The sequence below is a fragment of the Drosophila kikkawai genome, unplaced genomic scaffold (genome assembly GCF_030179895.1).
Source record: "Drosophila kikkawai strain 14028-0561.14 unplaced genomic scaffold, DkikHiC1v2 scaffold_153, whole genome shotgun sequence".
NCBI lineage: Eukaryota > Metazoa > Arthropoda > Insecta > Diptera > Drosophilidae > Drosophila > Drosophila kikkawai.
This window is the reverse complement of record NW_027222486.1, coordinates 49497-72871: the sequence shown is the minus strand read 5'-3', so window position 1 is coordinate 72871 and position 23375 is coordinate 49497. Positions and strand designations below refer to the sequence as shown.

Sequence of the window (23375 nt, the reverse complement as noted above, 5' to 3'; positions counted from 1 at the left end):
AACAGCGTCAGCAGCGAATATCAACAGCGCCAGCAGCGAATATCAACAGCGTCAGCAGCGAACAACAACAGCGTCAGCAGCGCCCAAAAACAACAACAACGGCGGTCAGGAGCCGGCAGCGACAACAACAGTAGCCGACGGCAATAACAACTGCCGCCAACGCTCATGGAGAGCCGCAGCAGCTAGCAGCGAAATCAAAACAAACCGGCAAATGCCCACAAATTATTCTCACTTTGTAAAATAAGCTTTGGAAATAATTTTGTATAATACTTTAATCACTTCTCACTTTGTAAACATAAGCTTTGTATATCATCATTTTCTATTGTTTTTGTAAAATAAGCTCTGTATATTTAAGCAGCCAAGTTTCGCACTATAATCATCTTCCAGTTGTACAGAATTTAAGCGTAGTCAAGAATTAGTAGTTATCTTTGGTTCCCCGTTCTCACATCTCTAGATCGCGCAGAACCGCATTCTGGCCAGCGAGTGCATGTGCAGATAGAAATTTCTCGACGGCCAAGATGCGGTTTTCGCTAGAGTAGGCTAGAAATAATGCCTCAAAAACCCTAACCTAAAAATCCCTGCAAATTAAATAAAAACAAATGAAAGCTGAAATAAAAAAATCTGAAAAATGCAACTTTATTAAATAAAAAACAAATGAAAACTGAAATTAATAAAAATAAACTCGTACATATTTACATTTCGGTTCTTGCGGGGAATGTCTGAGTTTCGCCTACACTGGGAGAAATTTTACTCCAAACTTTAATAATAAAAATTTAAGTAAAAATTCTATTTAAATATATTTTGCTCTCGCGGAGAATCTAACCACTGACCGCCACTTCCGAGAGGCCGTACGCTGCCCACACTGGGAAAATAAATGCAGAGAAATTTAAAATGAGGAAAAATTAAATAAATTCAAGAAAAGCTCTCTTAAGTATAATTTTCGGCTCAAATCGAGTCCAGCTCGCGAGGGAACGACCCACAATCACGCTGGCCATGACTCACGTGAAATATTTTCCCAAAATGCCTAGATTTTAGGCCATAAATTCTGCCCTAGGAAGCGGTGGTCCCCAAAATCGACCCCTCTCTCGGTCTCCTTATAGCGATTGCTATGGGCCCGACCCAAAACGCGCTCCGCCGATTATTTCGCTCTACTGCAAAGACCGGACAAGCCATTTCTCTGGCTTCGTATCCCGGTAACTGACAACTACCATCTCACGTCAGTTTACCGCGCGTCAAAACACTTTGTCCCATATCTTTATAAATTTTTTCTGATAAAGAGGACCTTGGACGTGACTGAGACCTACCCCAGCCGTCGAACTTCCTTACAGTATCCACGGCAGAATTTGTACTTATATTAGTTTTTAAAAGGCTAATACATTTGCATACTCAATTGTAAATTTGTAAACAAAAAGTTCACAACTCAGCTAATAATGCCTGAATCCACTTCAGAATTTATATTTATATTAGTTTTTACACGTCTAATACATTTGCATACTCACCTAATAATGTCTGTATCCACTTCAGAATTAGTATTTATAATAGTTTTTACACGGCTTATACATTTGCATACTCAATTGTAAATTTGAAAACAAAAAGTTCACAACTCCGCTTATAATGCATGTATCCACGGCAGAATTTGTATTTATAATAGTTTTTACACGGCTTATACATTTGCATACTCAATTGTAAATTGTAAACAAAAAGTTCACAACTCCGCTAATAATGAATGTATCCACGGCAGAATTTGTACTTATATTAGTTTTTAGAAGGCTAATACATTTGCATACTTAATTGTAAATTTGTAAACAAAAAGTTCACAACTCAGCTATTAATGCATATATCCACTTCAGAATTTGTATTTATAATAGTTTTTACACGGCTAATACATTTGCATACTCAATTGTAAATTTGTAAACAACAAGTTCACAACTCCGATTATAATGCATGTATCCACGGCAGAATTCATACTTATATTAGTTTTTAGAAGGCTAATACATTTGCATACTCTATTGTAAATTTGTAAACAAAAAGTTCATTACTCAGCTAATAATGCATGTATCCACGGCAGAATTTGTACTTATATTAGTTTTTACACGGTTTATACATTTGCATACTCAATTGTAAATTTGTAAACAAAACGTTCACAACTCAGCTAATAATGCCTGAATCCACTTCAGAATTTATATTTATATTAGTTTTTACACGTCTAATACATTTGCATACTCAATTGTAAATTTGTAAACAAAAAGTTCACAACTCCGCTTATAATGCATATTGTCTTGCTTCATGCGGAGTTGCCTTAAACGGCCCCCCACACAAGTAGGTCCGAAGAGAGGGATAACTTCAAGGGTGCGGTTTTATTCTGTGAATACATTAAATTAGCCTAATACATTTTTAAACTAACTTAAGCTTACCGCAGTGTGCCCTCCTACAATTCACAAGACAATGAAAAAGCACAATTTAGGCGGCATTCACAGTGCCGATATTAGTAGGCCCCTACTTCATGGGCCAAGAAATCCATACAACATCGGATAACTTACAAAATACTAGAATTTCCTTCCAACACTTATTCTACCTATCGATTACAATGTTTGGCCGTCGACATCCCCGACCCCGTGAAGAACCGCTTCACTCAAATCCAAAACTGCAAGTTTCGAGACAGGCCGCAACATTGTCCGAGATAGTCCGTTGTCGCTCACGCGCACACTGGCGCGTCTGACGACTCCATCAGCTCCGCTGTAGACCTCCTCCACGATGCCCTTGCGCCACTCTCGTCTGGGCAAGGCAGGATCGCAGACGAAGACCATATCGCCCTGGCGGATGGGCTCCGTTCTCCGGCACCACTTCTCGCGGCGCACCAGCGTAGGCAGGTACTCCAGGACCCACCTCCTCCAGAAACGGTCTCGCAGCATGCGAGCAATCCTCCACTGCTTTCGCGTAGAACCCTCCTTGGGCAGCTCCGCCTCCAAACCAGGCGTATTCGGCAGGTTAGCTGCTCCCTTGAGCAGGTCGTTTGGCGTCAACGGCGCCTCCTGGTCCGCATCCACCGGCAAGTGGGTGAGCGGACGCGAATTGACCAGATTCTCCGCCTCGATCAGTAGACTTTCCAATACGTGATCCCTCAGCGCGACTTCCTTCAATGTATGGCGCAGCACTCGCTTGACGCACTGCACCATCCGCTCCCATACTCCACCCTCGGACGGGTTCGATGGGCAATTAAAGACCCATTCAATGCTCCTGCTGGATAACTCACTCTGTATTCTCTCCGTCTCGAACACGTCTCCGAATCGTCTGGCCTCCCTGTCAGCTCCCACGAAGTTCTTGCCGTTGTCACTCCGCAGTCTATGTACCGGTCCTCTACGGCAGACGAAGTTCCTGATCGCAATTATGCAGGAATCCGTCGACAGGTCATGCGCCAGCTCCAGATGAATCGCCCTTGTCGTCAAACACGTGAACAAGGCGACCCAACGCTTCTCTCGGTGACGGGCAACAGTCACCAGCAGTGGTCCAAAGTAGTCCAATCCAGTATATTTGAATGGCCATCCACCCGCTTCCAATCGATCCTCTGGAAGGGGTGCCATTATCGGCGGCATCGGCCGCGTTCGCTGCAACTTGCACTCGTAGCACGACGAGATCACCTCCTTCAGCATGCGCCTCATCTTCGTGACCCAGAATCTCGTCCGGATCTGAGCAATCGTCGCATCCACGTTTTGATGCTTCATCTGGGCGTGGAAGTGTCTCACAATCATCTCAGTAAGACTGTGCCTGTGTGACAGTATCACAGGCCTCCTCGCACTGTACGGCATGCACAGCGCAGCATCAACTCTGCCATGAACTCGCAGAACTCCATGTTCATCCATGTACGGCGCCAGACCTCGAATCTTGCTCGAGCTGGCGACTTCCTTTCCGTGTTTCGCCGACCTCATTTCATCGGGAAACGATTCCAATTGGGCCTGCCTGACCAGCAGGTTCTCCGCGGCCTCACACTCCTTTGCAGTGAGTCCGTATTCCTCGAGCTCGCTTCTCTGTCTGCGGCACCAACGCGCAAACCTCAAGACCCAGGCTGTGGTCCTCACCAGGCGGCTGAAGCTCGAGAATCTCTGGAACGGAATGACAAATTCATTTGTGGCCACCAATGCAAACTCACTCGGCATCTCCTCGTCATCAGATGCATCCGGAACACGCTCAGTTCCCTCCTCAGGCACTGGCCAGCCGCTCGCTGGCTGCCTCAAAAATGCGGGACCGCTTAGCCACCGGGATTCCGGGCTAAGGTCCGCCTTGTTCTGCGACCGCGTCGCATCATCCGCTGCGTTGTCAGCTGTAGGTACCCATCTCCACTGGGAAACCTCCGACGACTCCAAAATCTCCGCCACTCGGTTGCCAACAAACTGCTTATACCGGCGGTGGGTGCTGCCGATCCATCTCAGCACCGTTTTTGAGTCCGTCCATAATACCGTTTCGCTGATGTCCACACTGTGCTCCTCCTTGATAGTGTTTATCAATCTGGTTCCAAGAACCGCTGCCTGCAGCTCCAGCCGTGGGATTGACATCGTTCTCATCGGCGCGCACTTCGTCTTTGCGCACACGAAACTAGCCAGCACTTTGCCATCCTCGTACATGACCCTCCAATAGTCCACCGCCGCGAATGCAGATTGACTCGCATCCACGAACACGTGCAACTCGATGGTCCGAACTGCTCCATGCCCAAAATAGTGCCGAGGACATCGGAACTGTCCCACGGCGTCCATCTGCCTGCGCCAGGCAGCAAAGGCTCTGCCTATCTCCTCCGGTAGTGGTTCGTCCCACTGGATCTTCTGCCTCCATATCTCTCGCAGCAACAGCTTCGCTGTAATCATCAGGCAGCACAGGAATCCCAATGGGTCGAATGTTGACATCAGCAGGCTCAAATACTCCCTCTTTGTAGGGACTCGATCTCCACTTAGAACGCTTTCTGGCACTCGATGATACTCCACGTTGAATCTGAAGTCATCCGTTGCTACCTGCCAGCGCATTCCAAGGATCTTCTGCTCAGCCTCACCCCATCCGACGCTCTTGACTCGTCCAGGTGGTCCCAACGCCGCTTCCACGATGGGTGAGCTGGATGAAAACTGGCATAGTTCGAAGCCAGCCTCCGCATGTATCTCCTTCACTCGGGTAGATACCCCAATAGCCTCGCTCTCTGTAGCGAAACTGTCCACATAGTCATCAACATAATGGTGGTCGATGATGGCCTTGACTGCCCTCGGATCTGAATCCCGAAACTTCAGGGCATTCAGCGTCTTCACGTAATGCGCAGTGCTCGGCGAGCAGGCTGCTCCAAACGTCATTACGTTCATCTCGTACACATCCGGGTCTCGATCGTCGTTGCCATCTCTCCAAAGGAACCGTTGGGAACATCGATCCTCGGGTCGGATCAGCACTTGGTGGAACATCTCCTTGATGTCACCGCAGACTCCGACTGCTCCTTCCCTGAAATGGAAGAGCACGGCTGGCAAGGGCTTATAGTGCTGAGGCCCCTTGTCCAGCGCCGAATTTAGAGAGGTTCCTCCAACCTTGGCTGCAGCATCAAACACAAGCCGGACCTTACCGGGCTTGTTCGGGTTTTCGACACCAAAATGTGGCAAATACCATAGCTTGTCGCTCTTCACGGCGACCTCATCCGGCTGCAGCTTCCTCGCATACCCTTTGGACACGTAATCCTTGATAATACGATCGTATTCCAGCGCCAACTGCCCGTTGCGCCTCAACTTCTTCTCTACGTTGATCAGCCGTCTGTGCGCCATCTCGTAGCTCCGTGGCAGCACAGCGTGGTCGTCCTTCCAGAGTAGTCCCGTCTGGTAGCGACGCCCCACTTTCACCGTGGTGTCTTCGAGGATCCTTTGTGCCCGCGCGTCATCGCTTGCTGCGACCTGTGGCGCGAGCTTCACACCAAAGCTTTCCATCTCGAAGTAGTCCTCTACCATCTTTTCCATCGCATCTTCCATTGACACGGCTAGAAGGCAGGACCTCGGTGACGGCGTAGTCGATTGTCCACTTACCGGCCCATACACAACCCATCCAAGCTCGGTTGCGGCCGCATACGGTCCCTCTCTGGCAAACCGCCTCGTCCTAAGTGGCAATCCCAAATGTCCATGGTCCAGTCCGATGAGCAACTTCGGCACCGCGTTGCTGTAGGGCTTCATCGGCAGACGCGCATCCTTATGCACGCCCTGGACATCTCGCCGACATAACGTCTGCATCGGCAGACTCAAACTCGAAACGGCGTACACGTTCCTCAACGCGTGGCGAGTGGGCTTCCCAGCTCCACTTATCTCTAGACTCACCACGTTGGTGGGCTCTCTACTGGCCTTTCCTCCAAACCATTGAATGTTAAGCTGTCGATGTTCGCCTCGCACTCCCAGATCCCTCCGCAACTCGTCATCGATCATCGTGACGGAGGATCCTTCATCCAGAAGCGCGTATGTATCTACCTGGCGACCAGCTCCGTACAGCGTTACTGGCAGTATACGGAACAATAGTCGGCCTCCCTCGGCGTCAATGCAGCTTAAGTTCCTTTGCACAGGTGCCTCCGCTGGCTGCGGGGCTCTTCTCTCCAGGCTATTTCTGAGAACCGCCGGCTGCTGGCTCCTCTCGTGGTCCCTGTAACCACCTCGTGGCGAAGACCTTCTTTCCGGGCTGCGTCTGGAAACTGCTGACTGCTGGTTCCCACCGTCGTGGCGCCTGAAGCCACTTTGCTGCTCCGGCCATCTTCGCCCCTCGTCCGCTCCATGTAGCAGACGGTGATGCATCTGGCGGCATCCGTTGATTCGGCACTCGCCGTGCCCATTGCAGGTTCTAGCTGTATGACCAATCCGTAAGCATGTGAAGCAGAGCCGATGCCTCTTCACCATGCTCCACCTTCTCGATGGCGAAGCTCCGATGAACTCTCTACAGCTCGTCGTAGCGTGTTGCCCTCCACAAATGTGCTCCTTTCCCTCGACGTCCAAAATCGTACACACGATGTTTGCGTACTCCTGTAGCCACGTGCTGAAGTGCGCTACAGTGGGAAAGGGCTCGATCGATGCAGCGTGCCTGGCCCAATCCACTCGCTTGCTCGTAGGAAGCTTTGCCACTAGCTCCTCCATGAGGGTGGGGTTCCCCAGGTGCTGCTCCGCCTTCGCTGACTGCAAGAAGGCCGTGAGGTTACTCACTCGGGTTGCGAAGGGGACGATCCTCGCCAGGTGCTGCTCCGAAATCGGCGGCACCTCTCGCACGCTGTTCAGCTGGCTGCGTATAAGCTGCTCCGGTCGGCCAAACCTAAAGCGCAGCTGCTCCATCACGGGGCTGACGTTCCCAGGGTGAATCAGTAGCGACTTCACTGTCTCGCGTGCTTCATCCTTCAGCGCCTTCAACAGCCTCTGGTTGTTCTCCAGGTCTGTGCAGTTGTATGCTTGGGTCGTCTCCACAAATGCACAGTTAAATATAGGCCACTCCTCGGGCTGCCCTCCAAATACATGCAGGTCCGGAAGCCTTCTTGGCCCATTCGCTCCTTGGGCTCCATTCGGCGTCATCGAGGCGTAGGATCCAACAAATGGCGTTGCTGTTGCCACGTTGTGGATGCTCCCGCCCGGTAGCACGAATCCATGCGCCGTCTGCGCAACACTCGTAGCACACAGTGGCTCCACTAGATGATTGCTAGTCGTTAGCAATGGCGGTCCACTCCAATATGGCGGCTGCGTGCAGGCCGTACTGCTCGCACCGACACAGCTATGTGGAACAGGCCCGACCCCGTTAGTTGGGGCCTCACCGTTAGATGTGGCTACTGGCGGCCCGCCCCAAGATGGCGGCCGCCCCGACGCTTCACTGTTGGCGCCATTTGCGCTTGGGCCAACTGCGATTGGCGCGCGTTTGGCGGTGCTCTCACTGTTCAGGACTTTAACCTGCCTCAGCTCATTCTCCAACGCCGTAATCCTCTCCATAAGGTACGACGTGAGTGGCTGGCCTTCCTCCGGCACTGAACTCGCAGCTGTGACAGCAGTACTCCTCGGTTGGGACGCTACTGTAGTCACCGTAGTGGCTGGGCGAGAAATGGCCGCCGCCGTGGTTATGTTCACTTGCGGCCGGTTTCCCGCTCCACTACTCGCTGGCTGCTGATCCGCTCGCGTTGTTGTAGGGGTGGCTTCCCCTCCGTTCAGCCGGGAACTCCTCCTGGGGGAATGCTGCATCCCAGGTTCAATATGGCGCTGCCTCAGCGCGCTTCAAAATGGCGACCCTTGTGCCGCTGCCTGCGTCACACCGACGCTTGACGCTCCTTGCGCCTTCTGTCCGCTTGCTGCGGATACCTCAATTGACGCTGACTGCGTCTCCGTCCGTACCCAGTGTTCGGCGCTGGCTGCGCTCCTCAATGTCGCTGACTGCGACTCCTCTACTGGTACGGGAATGTGCGCCTGGCGCTCCTGCGCCACCGTCCGTACCCAGTGTTCGGCGCTGGCTGCGCTCCACTATATCGCTGACTGCGACTCTACTACTGGGACGGGAATGCGCTCCTGGCAACTCTCTAGCTGGGCATCAGACCATCCAGCGCAAGTTGCCCTTGCAGTCTCCCTAGGACTGCGAATAAAAGGAGTTGTCTTGCTTCATGCGGAGTTGCCTTAAACGGCCCCCCACACAAGTAGGTCCGAAGAGAGGGATAACTTCAAGGGTGCGGTTTTATTCTGTGAATACATTAAATTAGCCTAATACATTTTTAAACTAACTTAAGCTTACCGCAGTGTGCCCTCCTACAATTCACAAGACAATGAAAAAGCACAATTTAGGCGGCATTCACAGTGCCGATATTAGTAGGCCCCTACTTCATGGGCCAAGAAATCCATACAACATCGGATAACTTACAAAATACTAGAATTTCCTTCCAACACTTATTCTACCTATCGATTACAATGTTTGGCCGTCGACAGATATATCCACTGCAGAATTTGTACTTATATTTGTTTTTAGAAGGCTAATACATTTGCATACTCTATAGTAATTTGTAAACAAAAAGTTCACAACTCAACTAATAATGCCTGAATCCACTTCAGAATTTATATTTATATTAGTTTTTACACGTCTAATACATTTGCATACTCAGCTAATAATGTCTGTATCCACTTCAGAATTAGTATTTATAATAGTTTTTACACGGCTAATACATTTGCATACTCAATTGTAAATTTGTAAACAAAAAGTTCACAACTCAGCTAATAATGCCTGAATCCACTTCAGAATTTGAATTTATATTAGTTTTTACACGGCTAATACATTTGCATACTCAATTGTAAATTTGTAAACAAAAAGTTCACAACTCCGCTTATAATGAATGTATCCACGGCAGAATTTGTACTTATATTAGTTTTTAGAAGGCTAATACATTTGAATATTCAATTGTAAATTTGTAAACAAAAAGTTCACAACTCAGCTAATAATGCCTGAATCCACTTCAGAATTTATATTTATATTAGTTTTTACACGTCTAATACATTTGCATACTCACCTAATAATGTCTGTATCCACTTCAGAATTAGTATTTATAATAGTTTTTACACGGCTTATACATTTGCGTACTCAATTGTAAATTTGAAAACAAAAAGTTCACAACTCCGCTTATGATGCCTATATGATACTGTAATGCAGTTTTCATTAATTAGCTACTTCATTAGATCCTTGAAAGAGACCACTATATGTGTAATTTTGTGTAATTTGGCTTGAATTTTGCTTGGATTATTTTGGTAATACGACTACGGTCACACCGACCGTAAAAGGTAAACAAAAAAAACGGCCGCCATTCGCGGCCTATTACTATGAATTTCTGAATTCCTCGTCGAAGTATTCCTGCATAAATAAATGCAGAATCCTTTAAATTTATGTTTTTAACCTATGATGTGTAAAACTTCTTTATTTCTTTTCTTTGTTAATTTCACGTTTTCTCTGGTTTGCGCTCGCTTTATTAGTGATCGTATCCTCACGATTGTACATGGTCGATGACCATATATCGAGTGCTCGTGTTCTTATCGATATTTACATATAATAGTTCTTAGTGTTACCTTATCTACTTTATATCATATTTAAACTATTTACATTCGGCCGACCTGACTACAGATCGACCACGATCTTTACAAACAAAGGGCAACAGTTTCATTAACATTACTTATCCAAGGCTTAAGTCTAGCAGGTTCTAAAACACCTCTAAAGGGGATTTGCGTTAACTGGCAATCATCAATATCAACGACTTCGTATCTATCATTATCGAACACTCGGCTTATCTTATAAGGCCCACGGTACTTGGGAGCAAACTTCTTATTAATTCCTGCAGTGGTATCGACATTTCTTATGGCCACATAATCACCTACTTTATACTCTCGAGGAGCTCTATGCTTTCTATTATAAAAGTCTTCGTTTCTCTTTTGGGAATTCTGAATATTGACAGCTGCATGCTTACGGATTCTGACCAGATCTCTAGATTCATCATTGAACTTATTCTCCAAGTACTCAGAAAGCTCATCCACTATAGGTCCCTTTTGTACTATTCCAAACAATAAAACACTAGGCGCTACCTGGGTGCTACTATGTACTGCGTTATTAATTGCATATTCGACTTTATTCAGTAGCTTATACCAATCGGACTGACTTAAAGGTTCTGATAATTTCCCTAACATAGGCGTTAACACACGGTTCACACGCTCCACCTGGCCATTAGCCTGAGGTGCTCCAGTAGCTACTTTTATGTGCTCAATGTCTCGCTCTTGACAAAAGGTGGTGAACTCAAGTGACGTAAAACAAGTACCGCGATCCGATATAATTCTATGGGGTCGACTATAAAAATCAAAGTATTTACTCAACGCATCTCTCGCTTCTCTTGTACTAGTTGTATTTACCGGAAAGAGTTTGACAAACTTGGTAAAAGCATCAATAACAACTAGGAGATGCTTTCTCTTTGAAATTATGCTCGGTAAGGGGCCCAAATGATCTATATGGAGTGTATGAAACGGAATACTAGGTTTCGGAATACTATGCAAGGTTCTATCATGAATCGATCTCGGCACTGAGTGCAAAATGCACGAAAGGCAATTTCTAATAAAATGCTCCACTTTAGTTCTCATGTCTGGAAACCAATAGGTCCTTCTCAAATCCTTAACGCACTTATCTGCTGCCAAATCCTAATAAGCTGTTCTTCCATACAGGCAGGCACATATAAACAACAAGACTCGTCGCCATTCCTTCTACATACTAGTCCATCCCTTAACTCAAAGTAACGCAAGTTTCCTCTCTCTAGTTTCTCTCTCAATCGAACTATGTTTTCATCTCTCATTTGCTCCGTTTGTAGAATCAGGTCTACGTCATCAGGTGTTGCTCCTACGACTCCAACTAAAGGTAATGATTTTAGAAAAACATCCTCACGAGACTCCAATTTACCCTCTCCCCAGGCCATTTTACTACCGTTCATGTAATTCTTATCAGCCTTCTCTTCCTCTTCTTCCTCACTAAGCTCCTCTAACATAACACGTATTCTCTCTAATGGGTCTTTACATGAACTATCTACAGGTATGTCTCTACGGATCTCTAAAATGCTTTTAATAAAACTATCTTCACTGCCTTCATCTAGGTTGTCTCTACGGTTTTCTCGAAATTCATCTCTACGGTTTTCTAACAGTTCGTCTCTACAGTTCTCTAAAAGTTTGTCTCTACGGTTGCCTCTATGGTTCTCAAAAAGTTTATCTCTACGGTTCTGCTCAAGGCTTTCTAACAAGTCTTCATCATTGCCTAACTCACTATTCTTTAACAGCTTCACAACTTCTATTTGTCTGCTCAAGGCATCGACATGGGCCATATTCACACCGGGTCTATGCATAATTGAATAATCGTAATTCTCCAGCTCAAGGGACCATCTGGCAATCCTAGGATTAATAGCTTTTCTACTAAGTGTCTGCACTAACGAATTGCAGTCCGTAATTATTTTAAACGGCCTATGCTCAAGGTACACTCTAAAACGGCGCAACGCATTTATTATTGCGAGTGTTTCCAACTCAAAACTATGGTATCGGGATTCTGCTGCAGAGGTTTTACCTGAATAAAACGAAATAGGGTGCATTTTCCCATCATCTTGTCGCTGCAACAATATAGCACCAAACCCATGGGCACTGGCATCTGTATGGAGCTCAGTTTCTCTACCAGGACTGAAAATGGCTAAAACAGGTGGATTAGCTAAAGCATTCTTCAACTCGTTAAATGCACTTAATTGCTCATCATTTAGTGGAAAAGGACCCCCTTTCTTTAATAACTCTGTCAAGGGTTTAGCTATTCGCGCAAATGAAAGGACAAAAGGTCTGAAATACGAAAAGAATCCTAAACACGAGTGAAGGGTGTGAACATTTTGTGGCACAGGAAAATTTCTCAAAGCTTCTAAATGAGATTCACTAGGTTTTATCCCAAACTTACTGATACTATACCCCAGGAACTCACATTCTTTCTTCAAAAATACACATTTCTTCTTATTTATCTCCAAATTATATTCACTAATACGATCCAAAAGTTTTCCTAATATCTCTAAGTGCTCATCTACTGTCTTTGTCGCTATAACTATATCGTCCATATAAATAACTAGGTTCTTTTTTCTGAAAACGTTTCTGAAATAAATCGTTGGAACACTGCAGGGCCATTCTTCAAACCAAAAGGCATCCTCAGATACTCATACTGTCCTTGAGGGGTAACAAATGCCGTATACGGTACGGATTTTTCTTCGACCTCTATTTGATGAAACCCGCTTTTGAAATCAATCACAGAAAAACAACATTTTCCTTCCAAATACTCCAAGCAATCTTCAATAAGGGGCAAAGGAAAATTATCTTTGACAATACGCTTATTTAAACCACGGTAGTCAACGCACATTCGAATTTCACCAGACTTTTTCTTCACAAGGACCAAAGGTGACGCATAAGGTGAGGCGCTCGGGCGTATTACGTTTTTCTTGAGCAGGTCATCAACGATCTCCGCAACTTTCTCTCTCTCAAAGTAAGACAGACGTCTCGGAGAACAGTAAAACGGAGTGGTATCAGTTAATCTAATGGACATCCGATATCTAGGTGCTGTGTTATAATCATATTGCTTACTAACATAATGGGATTGAATAACTTTTTCACACATCTTTGCCGATTCTAACCCAAACTCAGTTCCTATCTCAAAAGAATCATCTAACACTGGTTCGATAGCATTCAAAAATCCCTGCATATCGTTGTCAACATTCAAAATTTCTCCAAAACTTTCATTATCTAAACCTGAATTGTGATTATGACTTAAATTAGAAGGTATTTGAGTATTTTTGTTTAAGTTCTGCTTTGCTTTTATGTTCGCGGTGAAAAGGGAAGGGTCTTTGGATTTAGCAGCATTAAGTTTAACATTATCATGTCTTTTATGAACTAATTGAACCTTTATTATTATAAGTGAATCTCGCCCTAACAGTACAGGGAATGGTAATCACTTATCGTCTATTATATTTAATAGAAGGGAGTATGTTTTCGCGTAAAACTTAACAGAGGCATTCAAAACGCCCCAAATGGATAGTCGCGGTCCTCCTAAACCAGCGTATCTCGATTTTGTTAAACTCAAAACAATATTCTTTGGAATTAATGACTTACGAATAAAGCTAACCGGACTGCCGGTATCGAATAAACTTACAACAGAAATATATTTTCCCTTTTCACCTCGCAATCCTCAAATTTTGATTTGTTCAACCGCTGTCAAGTCCTCGGATCCAGATTCCTCTTCAGCATCCATCAGTGCCGTCCTTGTTGACGCCTCTCGCTTAGGGCATTGCTGGTACTTGTGGTCCAGCCCAAAGCACTTGAAGCAGGCCCCATCCGGCCTCTTGGGTCGTCCGCAATCTCTAGCCAGGTGCCCCATTTGCCTGCAATTATAGCAGCGAATGGCTTCAGGAACAGGAGCACGTGCTTGGGGCTTCCCCAATTTAGTCTGCTCCTCCGGCTTCGAAGTCTGCTGCGCCGGCACTTTCTTCAGTTTGTCGTAGATCATAATTTTCTGACGCAGCTCGTTCAAAGAAGTGCAGTAAGCCATTGCAGACGCATTTCCAGACTTATCTCCCAAGCCTTCCACGACGAATCGGATGATATCCTCTGGCGCCAGATCCACCTGTCGTCCAATGCCGCACATTGCAAAAAAATATTGCAGGGCACTTTCTCCAGGTAATTTCTTCCTGGCTTCCAGCTGCTTGAACACATCAAATGCAGTGATCTTGAGGTCAAAAACGGCAATTAGTTCTGCTCGCAGCATCGGCCAATTTAGGGCTGCTGTTTCGTTCATGAATGCTCTTGCAGATCCGGTCAACAAACGTTTGGCGAAAATAAAACGTTTTTTCTCCGGCACGCCGTATATATCCATGATGTTGGAAAAATCGTCGATCCAACGCAATACAGGGTATCCATTGTCCCCAGAAAACGGCCGAATTAGGGCGTCCAGATCACTGATATCGATGGTGGTTTCTTGAGTTTGGTTTTGGTTCAACGCTTTTTCTAGATCAGCCACCCGTTTACGCGCAGCGTACAGCTTCTCAATTTGCTGTAGGTGTTGTAGCTCTGCCTCTAAGTTCGCCGACACTCGTTCACGACTCTGCATGTTCACCGCCGCCACATCAATGCTTCTCAGAATTTCGTCATTCGCCGACACTCGTTCACGATTGTGCATGTCCACCGACGCCACATCAATGCTTCTCGGAATTTCATCATTCGCCGACACTCGCTCGCGATTCTGCATGTTCACCGCCGCCACTAGGTCGCCATTTGTCGACGCACAATCGCCATCCCTTTCTTGCTCACGTTCACTTTCGTCTCCAACACAAGCGTCACCACCAGCTCTCGAAAATTCTTCGGCTCCACGCGGAGTTTCCTCCAAGTTTAACTCCTCCAAGTTCAGCTTCTCCAGTTCCAACTCCTCAAGTTTAGATTCCTCCAGCTTCTGCTTGTCCATTTCAGCTGACTTCTGCTTGTCCATTATAATTTTTGTCGCCGTGCGCAGTTGATGGATAGTGGCGTCTTCTTGGAAAAACACGTTCTCCTGCTCCAGAAAAGCTTTCAGCTCAATTCTCGTCTTCTTTATTATGTCACTATATTTCATAACCAAGGTGTTCTATTTTATACGGGCCTTTACCCCACACCTGATATGTAAAACTTCTTTATTTCTTTTCTTTGTTAATTTCACGTTTTCTCTGGTTTGCGCTCGCTTTATTAGTGATCGTATCCTCACGATTGTACATGGTCGATGACCATATATCGAGTGCTCGTGTTCTTATCGATATTTACATATAATAGTTCTTAGTGTTACCTTATCTACTTTATATCATATTTAAACTATTTACAGATGCTTAAATTTTTTTTAATTATTACCAAGAAAAAATTTTAATTAATTTTACACCGCAAGAACCTTGCCACCGCAAAACATATTATTTTTCCTAATTTTCTAATATTTTTTCAGTTAAAAAAACCAGCGAAATTATATAAAAATTAAATTCTCATTGTGAGACCATACTGTCAATGAGCCGGCTAATACATTTTTCAATTACAATTTTCTTCATTAAACACGTATTTTGCATTATTCTAATGCATTAGAGCGCCATATAGTCGTCTTGCTCGCACTTGTGTAAAATGCTATAGCGCTGTCAAATCTTTAATGAAGTCTCTAATTAATGCGACAGTGTCATGCCAGTATAGTGCATGTATCCACGGCAGAATTTGTATTTATAATAGTTTTTACACGGCTTATACATTTGCATACTCAATTGTAAATTGTAAACAAAAAGTTCACAACTCAGCTAATAATGCCTGAATCCACTTCAGAATTTGTATTTATAATAGTTTTTACACGGCTTATACATTTGCATACTCAATTGTAAATTGTAAACAAAAAGTTCACAACTCAGCTAATAATGCCTGAATCCACTTCAGAATTTATATTTGTATTAGTTTTTACACGTCTAATATATTAGCATACTCAGCTAATAATGTCTGTATCCACTTCAGAATTTGTATTTATAATAGTTTTTACACGGCTAATACATTTGCATACTCAATTGTAAATTTGAAAACAAAAAGTTCACAACTCAGCTAATAATGCCTGAATCCACTTCAGAATTTGTATTTATATTAGTTTTTACGCGGCTAATACATTTGCATACTCAATTGTAAATTTGTAAACAAAAAGTTCACAGCTCAGATAATAATGCATATATCCACTTTAGAATTTATATTTATATTAGTTTTTACACGTCTAATACATTTGCATACTCAATTGTAAATTTGTAAGCTGTGCGAAATTGACAGATGACAGCACGAATTTATCGATTAAGCATCATTTCCGACACGATCAAAACATCCGCCTTTTTCCTTTTTTTGCTGCAACGCCGAACGCTACAGAAGTGTAGATCTGTGAGCGAAATTAATAAACAAGTGCCACGTGTACATTTGCCAATTAAATACAAGGCATCGGCCGTTGCATCCGACCAGTTAACCATCCGCCAGTGTCGCGCACCGGTTTTGGGTAATTATTTTGAGACTTCAAGCCATTTGCACTTGCATTAATATTGGTTTCATATAGAGACAGCGCAATACCGCGTGCCTTCTCGGCTTGCACGCCTACATAGAGGCGAAGGAACCTTCTGGAGCTCAACGCTCAAGCGTACCGCAGTTTACTCTGCATCATCCTCTGTCGGTAAATAGTTTTCTTATACGACTGAAAGCTCTCTCCGTAACCACGGTTGTTTTTCTAGTCGAACCTTCCTATAAGGGCCAGTGGAATATTGCCAAAGGTGAAGCGAAAACCTTTGCGACCCTGCCCGCGAATCTGCTCGGTGGCCAGGAGCCCCGATTACGTCATCGGCGTGGGATTACTTATTTTTCCTTTCCGCGCTTCGCCAGCTGCGGCAGAGGAAGGGAGACGAAAAACGCTGTGGCCAGGCACCACAATTTTCGGCCAGAGCGTGAAGAAGGCGTAGAATCGGAGTAAACTCCTCCAGAAAAAAAAAAAACCGGCATTAGATCCGGAGCGCAGATTTAGTTAGGTTTTATGCAACTGTAAAAGTTTCGCGTGATCAGATGGCTTATTAGTTTCAGATAGGGACTCTATAAATAATTCTTCGTGTAATGTCGGAAGCAGTAACAGCAATAACCCCCCCATCCCGGAAGAGCTAGAAACAACAAGAGGGTCCCGTTCCGCTGTATACACTGCTGCCTGATTCAGTTAACTTACACTGTAGATAGTTGTGATAAATTTTTCTTCAGTGTAGGCAACCATTACAGCTAATAATGTCTGTATCCACTTCAGAATGTGTATTTATAATAGTTTTTACAGGGCTAATACATTTGCATACTCAATTGTAAATGTGTAAACAAAAAGTTCACAACGCAGCTAATAATGCCTGAATCCACTTCAGAATTTATATTTATATTAGTTTTTACACGTCTAATACATTTGCATACTCAATTGTAAATTTGTAAACAAAAAGTTCACAACTCAGATAATAATGCATATATCCACTTTAGAATTTATATTTAAATTAGTTCTTACAATGCTAATATATTTGCACACTCAATTGTAAATTTGTAAACAAAAAGTTCACAACTCCGATTATAATGCATGTATCCACGGCAGAATTTGTACTTATATTAGTTTTTAGAAGGCTAATATATTTGCATACTCAATTGTTAATTTGTAAACAAAAAGTTCACAACTCAGCTAATAAAGCCTGAATCCACTTCAGAATTTATATTTATATTAGTTTTTACACGTCTAATACATTTGCATACTCAGCTAATAATGTCTGTATCCACTTCTGAATTAGTATTTATAATAGTTTTTACACGGCTAATACATTTGCATACTCAATTGTAAATTTGAAAACAAAAAGTTCACAACTCAGCTAATAATGCATGTACCCACGGCAGAATTTATATTTAAATTAGTTCTTACAATGCTAATACATTTGCATACTCAATTGTAAATTTGTAAACAAAAAGTTCACAACTCAGCTAATAATGCTTGTATCCACGTCAGAATTTGTACTTATATTAGTTTTTACACGGCTTATACATTTGCATACTCAATTGTAAATTGTAAACAAAAAGTTCATAACTTAGCTAATAATGTCTGCATCCACGGCAGAATTTGTACTTATATTAGTTTTTACACGTCTAATACATTTGCATACTCAATTGTAAATTTGTAAACAAAAAGTTTACTACTCAGATAATAATGCATATATCCACTTTAGAATTTATATTTAAATTAGTTCTTACAATGCTAATACATTTGCATACTCAATTGTAAATTTGTAAACAAAAAGTTCACAAATCAGCTAATAATGCTTGTATCCACGGCAGAATTTGTACTTTTATTAGTTTTTACACGGCTTATACATTTGCATACTCAATTGTAAATGTGTAAACAAAAAGTTCACAATGCAGCTAATAATGCCTGAATCCATTTCAGAATTTATATTTATATTAGTTTTTACACGTCTAATACATTTGCATACTCAATTGTAAATTTGTAAACAACATGTTTACTACTCAGATAATAATGCATATATCCACTTTAGAATTTATATTTAAATTAGTTCTTACAATGCTAATACATTTGCATACTCAATTGTAAATTTGTAAACAAAAAGTTCACAAATCAGCTAATAATGCTTGTATCCACGGCAGAATTTGTACTTATATTAGTTTTTACACGGCTTATACATTTGCATACTCAATTGTAAATGTGTAAACAAAAAGTTCACAATGCAGCTAATAATGCCTGAATCCATTTCAGAATTTATATTTATATTAGTTTTTACACGTCTAATACATTTGCATACTCAATTGTAAATTTGTAAACAAAAAGTTTACTACTCAGATAATAATGCATATATCCACTTTAGAATTTATATTTAAATTAGTTCTTACAATGCTAATACATTTGCATACTCAATTGTAAATTTGTAAACAAAAAGTTTACAACTCAGCTAATAATGCTTGTATCCACGGCAGAATTTGTACTTATATTAGTTATTACACGGCTTATACATTTGCATCCTCAATTGTAAATGTGTAAACAAAAAGTTCACAACGCAGCTAATAATGCCTGAATCCACTTCAGAATTTATATTTATATTAGATTTTACACGTCTAATACATTTGCATACTCAGCTAATAATGTCTGTATCCACTTCAGAATTAGTATTTATAATAGTTTTTACACGGCTAATACATTTGCATACTCAATTGTAAATTTGAAAACAAAAAGTTCACAACTCAGCTAATAATGCCTGAATCCACTTCAGAATTTGTATTTATATAAGTGTTTACACGGCTAATACATTTGCATACTCAATTGTAAATTTGTAAACAAAAAGTTCACAGCTCAGATAATAATGCATATATCCACTTTAGAATTTATATTTATATTAGTTTTTACACGTCTAATACATTTGCATACTCAGTTGTAAATTTGTAAACAAAATGTTTACAACTCAGATAATAATGCATATATCCACTTTAGAATTTATATTTAAATTAGTTCTTACAAAGCTAATACATTTGCATACTCAATTGCAAATTTGTAAACAAAAAGTTCACAACTCAGCTAATAATGGATGTATCCACGGCAGAATTTGTACTTATATTTGTTTTTACACGGCTTATACATTTGCATACTCAATTGTAAATTGTAAACAAAAAGTTCACAACGCAGCTAATAATGCCTGACTCCACTTCAGAATTTATATTTATATTAGTTTTTACACGTCTAATACATTTGCATACTCAATTGTAAATTTGTAAACAAAAAGTTCACAACTCAGATAATAATGCATATATCCACTTTAGAATTTATATTTAAATTAGTTCTTACAATGCTAATATATTTGCATACTCAATTGTATATTTGTAAACAAAAAGTTCACAACTCCGCTAATAATGCCTGAATCCACTTCAGAATTTATATTTATATTAGTTTTTACACGTCTAATACATTTGCATACTCAGCTAATAATGTCTGTATCCACTTCAGAATTAGTATTTATAATAGTTTTTACAGGGCTAATACATTTGCATACTCAATTGTAAATTTGAAAACAAAAAGTTCACAACTCAGCTAATAATGCATGTACCCACGGCAGCATTTATATTTAAATTAGTTCTTACAATGCTAATACATTTGCATACTCAATTGTAAATTTGTAAACAAAAAGTTCACAACTCAGCTAATAATGCATGTATCATCGGCAGAATTTGTACTTAGTTTAGTTTTTACGCGGCTTATACATTTGCATACTCAATTGTAAATTTGAAAACAAAAAAATCACAACTCAGCTAATAATGCCTGAATCCACTTCAGAATTTGTATTTATATTAGTTTTTACACGGCTAATACATTTGCATACTCAATTGTAAATTTGTAAACAAAAAGTTCACAGCTCAGATAATAATGCATTTATCCACTTTAGAATTTATATTTATATTACTTTTTACACGTCTAATACATTTGCATACTCAGTTGTAAATTTGTAAACAAAAAGTTTACTACTCAGATAATAATGCATATATCCACTTTAGAATTTATATTTAAATTAGTTCTTACAATGCTAATACATTTGCATACTCAATTGTAAATTTGTAAACAAAAAGTTCACAAATCAGCTAATAATGCTTGTATCCACGGCAGAATTTGTACTTATATTAGTTTTTACACGGCTTATACATTTGTATACTCAATTGTAAATGTGTAAACAAAAAGTTCACAACGCAGCTAATAATGCCTGAATCCACTTCAGAATTTATATTTATATTAGTTTTTACACGTCTAATACATTTGCATACTCAGCTAATAATGTCTGTATCCACTTCAGAATTAGTATTTATAATAGTTTTTACACGGCTAATACATTTGCATACTCAATTGTAAATTTGAAAACAAAAAGTTCACAACTCAGCTAATAATGCCTGAATCCACTTCAGAATTTGTATTTATATAAGTTTTTACACGGCTAATACATTTGCATACTCAATTGTAAATTTGTAAACAAAAAGTTCACAGCTCAGATAATAATGCATTTATCCACTTTAGAATTTATATTTATATTAGTTTTTACACGTCTAATACATTTGCATACTCAGCTAATAATGTCTGTATCCACTTCAGAATTAGTATTTATAATAGTTTTTACACGGCTAATACATTTGCATACTCAATTGTAAATTTTAAAACAAAAAGTTCACAACTCCGCTTATAATGCATGTATCCACGGCAGAATTTGTACTTATATTAGTTTTTAGAATGCTAATACATTTGCATACTCAATTTTAAATTTGAAAACAAAAAGTTCACAACTCAGCTAATAATGCCTGAATCCACTTCAGAATTTGTATTTATATTAGTTTTTACACGGCTAATACATTTGCATACTCAATTGTAAATTTGTAAACAAAAAGTTCACAGCTTAGATAATAATGCATATATCCACTTTAGAATTTATATTTATATTAGTTTTTACACGGCTTATACATTTGCATACTCAATTGTAAATTTGTAAACAAAAAGTTTACAACTTAGGTAATAATGAATATATCCACTTTAGAATTTGTATTTAAATTAGTTCTTACAATGCTAATACATTTGCATACTCAATTATAAATTTGTAAACAAAAAGTTCACAACTCCGCTTACAATGCATGTATCCACGGCAGAATTTGTACTTTTATTAGTTTTTAAAAGGCTAATACATTTGCATACTCTATTGCAAATTTGTAAACAAAAAGTTCACAACTCAGCTAATAATGGATGTATCCACGGCAGAATTTGTACTTATATTAGTTTTTACACGGCTTATACATTTGCATACTCAATTGTAAATTGTAAACAAAAAGTTCACAACGCAGCTAATAATGCCTGAATCCACTTCAGAATTTATATTTATATTAGTTTTTACACGTCTAATACATTTGCATACTCAATTGTAAATTTGTAAACAAAAAGTTTACTACTCAGATAATAATGCATATATCCACTTTAGAATTTATATTTAAATTAGTTCTTACAATGCTAATACATTTGCATACTCAATTGTAAATTTGTAAACAAAAAGTTCACAAATCAGCTAATAATGCTTGTATCCACGGCAGAATTTGTACTTATATTAGTTTTTACACGGCTTATACATTTGCATACTCAATTGTAAATGTGTAAACAAAAAGTTCACAATGCAGCTAATAATGCCTGAATCCATTTCAGTATTTATATTTATATTAGTTTTTACACGTCTAATACATTTGCATACTCAATTGTAAATTTGTAAACAAAAAGTTTACTACTCAGATAATAATGCATATATCCACTTTAGAATTTATATTTAAATTAGTTCTTACAATGCTAACACATTTGCATACTCAATTGTAAATTTGTAAACAAAAAGTTCACAAATCAGCTAATAATGCTTGTATCCACGGCAGAATTTGTACTTATATTAGTTTTTACACGGCTTATACATTTGCATACTCAATTGTAAATGTGTAAACAAAAAGTTCACAATGCAGCTAATAATGCCTGAATCCATTTCAGAATTTATATTTATATTAGTTTTTACACGTCTAATACATTTGCATACTCAATTGTAAATTTGTAAACAAAAAGTTTACTACTCAGATAATAATGCATATATCCACTTTAGAATTTATATTTAAATTAGTTCTTACAATGCTAATACATTTGCATACTCAATTGTAAATTTGTAAACAAAAAGTTCACAAATCAGCTAATAATGCTTGTATCCACGGCAGAATTTGTACTTATATTAGTTTTTACACGGCTTATACATTTGCATCCTCAATTGTAAATGTGTAAACAAAAAGTTCACAACGCAGCTAATAATGCCTGAATCCACTTCAGAATTTATATTTATATTAGTTTTTACACGTCTAATACATTTACATACTCAGCTAATAATGTCTGTATCCACTTCAGAATTAGTATTTATAATAGTTTTTACACGGCTAATACATTTGCATACTCAATTGTAAATTTGAAAACAAAAAGTTCACAACCCAGCTAATAATGCCTGAATCCACTTCAGAATTTGTATTTATATAAGTGTTTACACGGCTAATACATTTGCATACTCAATTGTAAATTTGTAAACAAAAAGTTCACAGCTCAGATAATAATGCATATATCCACTTTAGAATTTATATTTATATTAGTTTTTACACGTCTAATACATTTGCATACTCAGTTGTAAATTTGTAAACAAAATGTTTACAACTCAGATAATAATGCATATATCCACTTTAGAATTTATATTTATATTAGTTCTTACA

The 23375-nt window shown here is 40.4% G+C and overlaps 1 protein-coding gene across 1 annotated transcript; it reads right to left on the bottom strand.

The window, feature by feature from the left end:
* Window positions 1-2325: 2325 nt before the first annotated feature.
* LOC138929346 (uncharacterized) lies at window positions 2326-8204 on the bottom strand. Its single transcript, XM_070288790.1, has 2 exons — window positions 2415-8204; window positions 2326-2362 (listed from the first exon to the last, which is right to left on the bottom strand). Exon 1 carries the CDS (start codon window positions 8202-8204, stop codon window positions 2583-2585), a length of 5622 nt encoding a protein of 1873 aa, XP_070144891.1. The 3' UTR covers window positions 2326-2362; window positions 2415-2582.
* Window positions 8205-23375: the final 15171 nt, after the last annotated feature.

What these genes read in the sequence shown, in the direction of transcription:
- LOC138929346 (XM_070288790.1), bottom strand. Translation starts at nt 8,204, where the DNA reads ATGCAGCATTCCCCCAGGAGGAGTTCCCGGCTGAACGGAGGGGAAGCC.